Here is a 9,699-nt window from a genome sequence, read left to right on the forward strand (position 1 = left end):
AGGAGAGGGCCTGGGAATACATTCTGGCTGGACCTGGGCAACCTCTCCGTGCCCCCAGCCCAGAAGCTCTCAGATTGCTTGGTCCTGGGGAGATGAAGTCAGAGCCTGTGACCTGCATGCCTGGCCCTTTGTGCTGATGGTGCCTGATAGGGTGATAGGTCTTCTCTTTTTTCTTTAGTTTATTTATTTTGAGGGGGGGGGGATGGGGAGGAGCAGAGAGAGAGGGAGAAAGAATCCCAAGCAGGCTCCACACTCAGCACAGACGATCCCCCAACCGTGAGATCATGACCTGAGCTCAAATCAAGAGTCAGATACGTAACCAGCTGAGCCCCCCAGGCGCCCCAATGACAGGTCCCCTCTGCACTGGGCACCAGAAACCAAGAGAGTTGCAAGAGGTCAGGCTCTTTGTTCAGGGACTTTGTCACCTCGGAGAAACCCGTGCCTGAGGACTCGCATGCCGGCGACCCACAGAAAGTCAAAAAAGAGCATGCGCGGAATTAGAGGAGGAGGAAGCTCTCCTGGTGTCTGTGTGCTCAGCGGGGGAGGAGACTGGCACTGGTCTGAGGGGTGACCTCTGTTTACACCCCTGCGCTTGGAGCTCCATCCCTGTTAGTCTTTGTGCTGCTGGGTGAGCGGGAAGCTTGCAGGCCGTGGGTCCCACGCGTGGCTGGAAGATGGGTTCGGCAGTGATCCTCTCCTTGGTGGCCGGGGTCTCTGATGTGGAGGTGGCAGGGCGGCCTTAGGAGGGGTTACTGAGCCCGCGAGGGCAGGTGGGTGCCAGGACTCCCCCGAGGACGGGCCGAGTCTGATCTGGGCACATCAAGACGCAGAGTGTCACGGCTGTCCTGCTCAGCTCTGACAACAGAACGGGGCTGTCGCTCAGACAGAGACCACGACGTGCCAGAAAGGATGGGCTGGGTAGAAGGCGTCAGACACGAGGGAGCAGCTAACATCGGTCCCCGAGCCGAACCATGGCGGCCCTTTCTACACTTACTGCCATGTGACCTTGCCTTGAGCTCAACACTGACCTCCTTGCGGTGCTGGTGTTAGGGCCATTCCCACCATCCCCAGCCCTGTCATAGGAGTTACCCGTCACTGCACAACTTAATGACGTTTCCCCAAACTTAGTGGCCGATGCCCAAGCTTGACGACCTATCCCCAAACTTAGTGGCCGAAAGGAAACACGTATGATCTCACCCTTTCTCCGGATCGGCTGTCCAGGCGTGGCTGAGCTGGGTCTCCCACAGGCTGTCTGGTCAGCTGGAGCTCGTGTGGGGAAGGCTCTGCATCCAAGCCCACGTACGTGGCTGCCGGCCGGCCCGGGCCGTGGAACGGAGGGCCCTGGCTCCTCACTCGTTGTCCTGGCATGTGGCCAGCTCCATAGGGTGGCTCACGACCCCGTAGCTTGCTTCAGGAGAGCAAGCGAGAGAGGAACCGAGGAAAGGATACGTGTCACAGTCTTTCAGACCCTAATCTTGGAAGCGACTTCCCCTACCATTGGCTGTGGTCTTGCACTGGAGGAAGGTTCCCGGTTCCAGCTCACAGTCAAAGGGAGGGGGTTCCACCAAGCACGTTCCTGGAGGTGGGGCTCCCCGGGGACCTTAGGAGCTCTGCTGACCACACCACAGCCCCTTCTGACTGTCAGGACTCATACATTTGCGTGTCACCTGTGTGCCCACCGGGCTGGGCTCGCTGCCCACTCCCCTTTGCAGCCCCTGCCGTCGGCCCAGATCAGGACCTGTTAACCTGAGCTGACCCTTTGACAGGCCGGCCCGGGACAGCGAGGAAGAGGAGGAGGACGAGAGGAGAGGGGGCCGTGGGTGCACTCTCCAATACCAGCACGCCATGGTGCGGGTCTTGACGCAGTTTGTGGCCGAGGCGGCGGACCGCGGGGGGCACCTGGTCCACCTGCTGGGCTCAGACTGGCAGGTGGACATCACGGAGCTAGTGAATGACTTCACGCAGGTGGAAGAACCCCGCATCGCCAGGCTGCAAGGGGGCCAAGTCCTGATTGGCCAGGAGCTCGGCATGACCACCATTCAGGTAAGCAGCGCGCCAGGCAGGGGCCCTCTGTATCCCTGCCTCTTCTCTGGCCAGACGAGAACGGTCGGTCGTTGCTCAGGACGACGTCTATTTCTAGAGTGAAAGAAATCGTCCCCCAAATAACGCAAGCGGTGCAGTGACGTGACCGGAATCTCGAGATTCCTCGCGGGTTGCCTGCATTTATTTGGCAGACCCTGGACAGCTCTTCTGGTCGGGTCTTGTTTGAAAGCCGAATACGCTGTCTGTCTACGCCATGGCGGGTGTTACCATCCTGGGGAGAAGGCTCTTGGCCCGAGCTAGCCTCATGGGAACCGTGGGCATGGCCAGCGGCTTCTCGCTGCCCATCGTCGCGTGGAACAGCTCTCCATCCGCCGTGATGCCCGGCCGTGTGAGGTCCCACCCCAGGCTGGACGAAAAGTGGGGCGTGTCAGAAATGTGCTGAGGAGAGAGCAAAGTTATGTCGCCCCCACGGTGTCGGGGGCACCCGTAGCTGGGAATGAATGGGAGAGGACCAGGGTACAACAAGGGGTTGGCAGAGAGAGGGAAGAGGCAGAGAGGGAGGGAGAGAGAGAATCCCAAGCAGGCTCCACGCTGTCCGCACAGAGCCCGATGCGGGGCTTGATCCCGCGAACCTTGAGATCACGACCTGAGCTGAAATCAAGGGTCAGAAGCTCAACTGACTGAGCACCCCAGGTATTCCTGCAACATGGAGTTTTGAAACAGACACTCCTCAGGACGCTGTTCCAGGCGGGCCCTTGGGGTTAGTTGTCTACCTCTGGTCTGAGAACAAGCACGGTTCCTCCGTGGCTGCCCCCGATCCCGCTCTTAGCCATTCAGTGGGGTTTCTGACACAGCTGTGTACAAGGAGGCCTTGTCAGGGAAGTATTGGATTGTGCAAGGTTTAAAGCATGTCCGTTCTGGAAAGTCGGCTGGTATTTACAAGAGATCATTTTACTCAAGGAAGAAAATAAATGGGTTTGAGGTGACCCAGGGGTCACATGCTCCAGTGACCTCTAAGACCTGAGAAAGTAACTGTGAGCAAAGCAGGCCGGGTGTGAGCTGAAAGACAGCTACTGACTCAGGCCCCCAAGCGCTGGGAACACCGTAGGGGTCGGTGCGGACAATGGTGAGGGCCGGGCTGCTGCTCATATCCTAAAGCTGCCGACGAAAACTCGAGTCTCGTACGGCCAGATGTTGCAGCCTTTCCAGAAAAGCGAGAAATCTTTTTGTAGTAAATCCTCTGATTGTCTTAAGGGTGGCCATTAATTCCGTTTTAAAGTTTTATTTATGTGAAACAAAATATATCTGCCCCGTAGACAAGAGCTCGAAACCTCCACGGTTGGCGTTTAATTGAAAGATCTAAACCAAAGATCTAAATTCCTGGAATCTGTCTACAGCAGGCTAAATTAATGCCTGGAAACCGGATACACACACGGGGCATGAATCACTCCCCCTAAATGGTAGCGTGGGCACAAGAGGAACAGCATTGTGCTCGCGAATCAGGCGTTACGGAGGGGGAAACGGGCCAGCTTCCCACGTGTTAAACCTGGAGAGTCAGGTGGGACAGCTGGTGGGACAGCTGCTGCTGAGACCCTCTTACCTACTCCCACCGAGTGCTCCTGAGTTATAAGTCCGCTTGTCGACTTTGTCCTGGGGACTCTTATGTCATGCTGACTGCCATTCAAATTGTCCTAACCAGACCCAGAGACGGAAGGTGGCATGTAGGGGTCCTGGGAAGAGCTTCCACGGTGACACATGTCTTCATAAATATCAGTAACAACAGGCCCTGAGAAACGTGTCAGGAGAGCAGGTTAAAGAGGGCTGGGAGGCTGGGGGACTCGGTCGGCTGAGCGTCCGACTTCGGCTCCGGTCAAGATCTCACGGTGTGCGAGTTCAAGCCCCGCGTCGGGCTCTGTGCTGACGGCCCGGAGCCTGGAGCTGCTTCAGATCTGTGTTCTGTGTCTCTCTCTCTCTCTCTCGAAAATAAATAAACGCTTAAAAGTGCATCGTGTTTTCACAAGAGAGCTACGTCTTTTGGAAGAAGACATCCGTGGGAAAGACCCGTTTCTGTCATTCTGGCTCATCCGTCTGTCTCTACACGCATCATTGATGCCAGTGCAGGAGTTCCTGCGACCACAGAAAGCTTTTCCTTCTGTGTTGGTTCTGCCTTTCAGATCCTGTCACCTCTGTCGGACGCCATCTTGGCGGAAAAGACCATCTCCGTGCTGGATGAGAAGGTGACCATCACAGACCTCGGGGTCCAGTTGGTGACCGGGCTGTCACTCTCCCTGCAGCTCAGCCCAGGGAGCAACAGAGCCATCTTTGCCACTGCGGTGGCTCAGGACCTGCTTCAGAGGCCCAGACAGGTGTGGAGGCGGGGCTGGGGCCACACAGCAGGTGGGGCACGCGGCAGGTGGGTCGCCCATCAGGCGTGGCTGCCCCTCGGCCAGCAGTGGGGTAGCAGTGCCTCTGGGAGGTGCCCGCGGCCTACTGCCGAGTCCCCGCAAGGAAGACGGGGCGGCAGGTCTGGGGCGACGGAGGTTCCCTTCACCAGGTTTATAGTTCAGCTCAGGGCAGAAGGACCTCGTGGGGATGTCAGCTGTATTTGCAACCCGCGTGCTCCAACGGGGCGCTGTGTGTGTACGTGTGCGATGTGTATCGTGCGGTGTATGTGTTTGCGTGTTGATGGCACGGTTTCCAAACGAAGGGTGCTGCAGATAGGCCATCTGCAAAGGTTGGATGTGCTCCTCCCTCGTTAGAGGGGGCAAGCATTCTTTTTTAGGGGGAACACGGAGGCGCCGGTGAGCCTTGCGGAGCAACAAAGCCGTGGTCCCCGGCCGTTGATTCACCCCGTGCCTCGTGAAGCAGGACTGTCCTCCCGCGGGGCTGTGGGGAGGCCACCAGCCCACGCAGGGGTGTTCCTGGCAGCTTCCCTACTGGACGGGAGCCCCCTCCCCCGGCACCCGCACCCGCGGAACCACCGAGGCTGTGCCCGTGCCCCGAGCCGAGCCAGGCTTGTCCCAGGACACACGGAGCCTTCGCGTCCCCCCCGCCTGTACCGCTCACCGGGTGTTCCTCGGCAGGCGTCATTCAGCCCCTTCTCTGTGGCCTGTGCGTGCAGCGGTCTGGGTTATAAAGCCCTGGGAAGGGCGTGATTCCAGTAGCAGATGTGAATGGTCGCCAAAGACCAAGGTTTTTCTCAGGGCGGGATGCCAGCCAGGAAGCAAGGTGCAGGTCACAAAGGAGAGATACCCCGAGGCTGCTTTCCGTCTTGTCTTCGTGGGGAGATAAATTCAGGTGACCACCAGCTAGGCGTTAAGGAAGCGGTAAGATAGAGTTAGAATTAGGCCAAAGAGCTAATCCGTTCCCCGACAGGCAGAGCTCACCAGGGGACCCTGAGGTTTGCTCCGTGCGTGGCTTGGATGGCCCTTAGTCCCTGCCTGCACCTGGCTCTGACATTTCAGTTGCAAGAAGCCCAGGGGCGTTTGAATTTCCTGCTCTGATTTCGAGGCAGATCGGAAGAACCTGGCGAATCAGAGTCCCGTCCGGGGGCTCCTGCACCGTCTTGGTAGCATTTTGCACCTAGCAGCTGGGCTAAGCCGATGCCGACCAGTAGTAGAGTCTAGTGGCTGAGCCCAAGGAGCTGAAGCCACGAGCCACGTTGGAGGAGCCTTCCTTCCTGCTTCCAGAGACTGAACAGCCCCCGTGCAAAACTGGCTTCTGTCACGCTCAGGGGCCCTTGGCTTGCGAGAAGGTGAAATCCACTCAGGCGAGCTTAAGAAAACAAGGGGTTTCTTACCAGGATTGGGGGCTCTCACGGACCCCGGCTGTAGGAGCTCAGAGGAAGAAGAGTGTCTGTGGCCTCTCGGTGGCCACACCTCCTTTTGGTCTGTCTCTTTTTCTTTTCCTGGAGATAAGTGCTGTCCCCAAACGCTTGCTTAGCCCTGCTCCATTGTGGTTGCTCCGAGGGGGGCTTCATCCCCCAGATTTTTGTGAGCCCCCCACGCATCCTCCCACAGCTAAGGCGTCAGTCCCGTCTGTCTTATTTCAAGTCTGACAGATAGTGAGAGATGCCCGTTGGCTCGGAGCTGCTGAGATGTGCGCCTCATCCCTGGTCCAGTCCGCCCGGGCTGGGTGTACAGGATCACGTGCCTGTCCAGGCTAGTAATCCTTCCGGGCTTGGGGTGGGGCAGGTTCTCCGATATCTGGGGGAGGCAGGTGGCAACGGGCCCACCAGTTCGCTGTCAAGCACGGTGATGTCTCCACTCCCATTAAATCGGAGGTGATTTCGTCTGCCTGGTCCACCTAGTCCCAAGGAAAGTTGGTCTAAAGCAACAAAGTAAAAAGGCAAGAGACTGAGATGCGTGCAGACCCTGGCCTTGGACGCCCTTTGGCCTCCCCGTCTCCCCAGCTGGTTGAGGGGGGAGTGGCTGGCAGAGAAAGAAAAGCCAGATAGCGCTGGCTTCATCTCCCTGGCTGGTTTGACTCCTGATGTCCCAAGTCCACACTGGGTCCGGAAACATGTACAAACCTAGTCCTGTAGACCCAGGTGAGGCGGGACCAAAGCCCACACTCCTCTCTGTGCCCCTGTCCACATCAGGGGCTTTCATCTGTGTTGTGAGTAATGAGCAGAGACTCGGTATTAAAGCAACTTAAAAAGTAATGCAATAAATATTTTCCGCGTAAACGTGTAACACTTGCAAATGATCCCACTAACCAGTAATCTCCTTTGACGTGCAATTTATGTTTGCGCAGACGTAGATCTCGCCCTGCCTCAAAACCCCGTCTTTTTTCCCACACCCCAGAGGGAAAAAGAGGATCTTATTCTGGAGTGTTCGTTACGGGCCCGGGTTCATTGTCGTTTCAGTCTGGTGGTTGTTTGCTGTCGGTTTTGCGTCTTCCTAAGAATTGGGTTTCTTCCGTGACCCCCCGTGCGTCTTGTCTCTTGTTTCTGCACTGCTTAAAAGGTTTTCCTTTGTTCTGGTCGTATTATCCTGGCCACAGAATGTCTACTTTACAGTGACTTGGTGTTCGGTGAGCTTTGGGGCCATGTTGATTGGTTTATTTTATTCGACAGGAGGCAGCCATCAGTTGCTGGGTCCAGTTCAGCGATGGCTCCATCACCCCCTTGGATATCTACGATGGGAAGGACTTCTCCTTGATGACCACGTCCCTGGACGAGAAAGTGGTCTCCATCCACCAAGACCCCAAAGTCAAGTGGCCGATCATCGCCGCTGAAACTGAGGGACAGGGTCCTCTGATCAAGGTCGAAATGGTTATTAGCGAATCATGCCAGAAGTCCAAGCGGAAGAGTGTGCTGGCTGTGGGAACGGCCAACGTCAGAGTTAAATTTGGCCAAAGTGATGCTAACCCCAACACCAGTGACAGCAGACACACGGGGGCAGGAGTTCACCTAGAAAATAATGTCAGTGACAGAAGACCCAAAAAACCCTTGCAAGAGTGGGGGGGCCAGGGGGGACCATACTACGGGAGCTCCTCCATGGGCCTCATGGAAGGAAGGGGGTCCACGACAGAGAGGTCAACCTTCCAGAGAAAGAAGAACCAAGAAAGCCTCCTAGACGATGGCCGCCATCTGCAGACCGTCGCCATTGACTTCACCAGCTTCCCGACCCAGGGGGGCCCGCCCAGCAGCAATGGGGAAGTGGACGAGAACGGCCTCCTCACACAGGCATCCAAAGGGCTGAGCGACTTGGAGATCGGCATGTATGCCCTGTTGGGTGTCTTCTGCCTGGCCATTTTGGTCTTCCTGATAAATTGTGTGGCCTTTGCGTTGAAGTACAGGCACAAACAGGTTCCCTTCAAAGAGCAAGAAGGTATGAGTCACTCCCATGACTGGGTTGGGTTGAGCCACCGGTCAGAACTGCTGGAGAACCACATTAACTTCGCCTCCTCCCAAGATGAGCAGATCACCGCCATTGACAGGGACATGTATTTCGAGGAGAGTAAGTATCTCCTGAGCACAAACTCCCAGAAAAGCATCAACGGGCAGCTGTTCAAGTGTTCGGGACCCACCATTGCTGATGGGAAGGATCAGAAGAGTGAGCCCCCAACGTCCCCGACCTCAAAAAGGAAAAGGGTAAAATTTACCACCTTCACCACCATCCCCTCGGATGAAGGATGCCCCGCCGTGAACTCCGTCCCGACCGGTGGTGAGGACACGGACTGGGTCTGCCGGGATCTGGACCCTGGGGAAAGCAGACAGCCACACCGCTACGCGGGAAGGTTACGTGAGGACGTGTAAGCCGGGACACTCACACACATTGCTTCGCACTCAACTCCCAGCCTTTAATTTGGGGACGGAGCGTAGCGACCGGACACGATGAGGTCGTCCCTGTCCTCAGAGCCCCGGAAAATGCCCCCGGCTCGCCTGGGGGTGGCCCCACGTCGGGACCCGTGCACACGTCCCACCATACGGTGTCTTGGTCAGTGCCGAGAGGCTCACTCACCGTGCATGGCAGGATTTTTAAAACTTGCAGGAAAAACCGAGTTCTGGATCACTGAGCTTCCGAAAGGTTCTGGGAATAAGCAGCCCCCCTCTGCCCACGGCCCTCTTTCTGTCTTTAATCACAGCACTTTGGAGATTGTGAAGCCGCGTGGCTCCCGTGTGCGGTCGTGCAGATCGTGGAAGGCGACCAAGACTCCGCGGAAGCGTGTGCCTCGCTGGGAGGCGGCGTGTCGCTGGGGTCCGGACGCACAGCTGGCCGTGCACGGGGTCGGGGGCAGGGGCCAGGGCGAGGCAGCTCCTGGGAGGCGTCACCGCGACGGATTGTCTCCCAAAGCCCAGCGCGGCCCAACGACAGACCGGGGCGCTACTGACGGGGACTGAAAGGGAGCACGTGGGCAGAGGGGCCACAAATGTCTCTGTAACTGGATGCGGAGAAGAAACCAACAGACCCCTCGGAGCGGTTCGGGCGTTCCTTCCTTCGTAAGCTCGGGATACAGGGCGTAGAATGTCGGGCTGGTTCCAAGAACCAGGCTTTTTGGGGACGAGTTCACTGTGTTAGAATCTGTACTCACCCCCCCCCCACCCGGCCACCTTTCTGAAAGCCGTTGGTCACTCGTGGGCAGTGGGGGCCTTTCCAGCGTTCACGGCGTCCTTCTTCCCCCACGGCCGGTGTGTCAGCTCCAGGGGACAGTCTGCAGTGGCCCCGCCAGGCGAACATCACGTGTCCTTCTTGAAGAGGCAGGTCTCTGCGGGCAAGTGGTTCTCGCGGTGAACTCAACCCCAAGGGACACTGGCTCCCCTGTTCCTCCGGAAAGACGGGAGAGCTGTTCGCGGACAGCCCCACGACGGCCACACCGGGCCTCCCGTCCGCGGCCACAGAGACACGTGCCGGCGTCCCTGCGGGGTGTGAGGCCGGGGAGAGCCGGGGCAGGAAGCCCGTCCACACCCCTGCGCAGGCTTGGACATGTGGGGGGACCAAGGCGTCCGCGCGTGGGGTGCAGACAGAGACCCTGCTCAGCCCTGAGAGGTTTGCTGTGGCTTGAATCCGAAGGACTCGGAATGCCCCCCTCCCCTCCGTGGGAAGCCTAAGAATGGGGGTGGGGGGGATGAGCGGCTTCTGGCCCTGCTCCAGCTCCCGCCACGGTGGGGGAGGGGCGGGAGAGGGCCAGCGGCCTCGGGCACAGAGGCCG

General features: G+C 58.0%; 1 protein-coding gene across 1 annotated transcript in view; it reads left to right on the plus strand.

The window, feature by feature from the left end:
* The window catches only part of TMEM132D (transmembrane protein 132D), a 563,851-nt gene extending 554,810 nt beyond the window's left edge, over window positions 1–9,041 (plus strand). Inside the window, exons 7-9 of the mRNA XM_047828139.1 lie at window positions 1,767–2,043; window positions 4,218–4,409; window positions 7,121–9,041. Coding sequence (XP_047684095.1) covers window positions 1,767–2,043; window positions 4,218–4,409; window positions 7,121–8,305 — 1,654 coding nt within the window. The 3' untranslated portion in view covers window positions 8,306–9,041. The remainder of the gene's footprint in view (window positions 1–1,766; window positions 2,044–4,217; window positions 4,410–7,120) is intronic.
* The last annotated feature ends 658 nt before the right edge of the window (window positions 9,042–9,699 follow it).

The sequence above is a fragment of the Prionailurus viverrinus genome, chromosome D3 (assembly GCF_022837055.1).
Source record: "Prionailurus viverrinus isolate Anna chromosome D3, UM_Priviv_1.0, whole genome shotgun sequence".
NCBI lineage: Eukaryota > Metazoa > Chordata > Mammalia > Carnivora > Felidae > Prionailurus > Prionailurus viverrinus.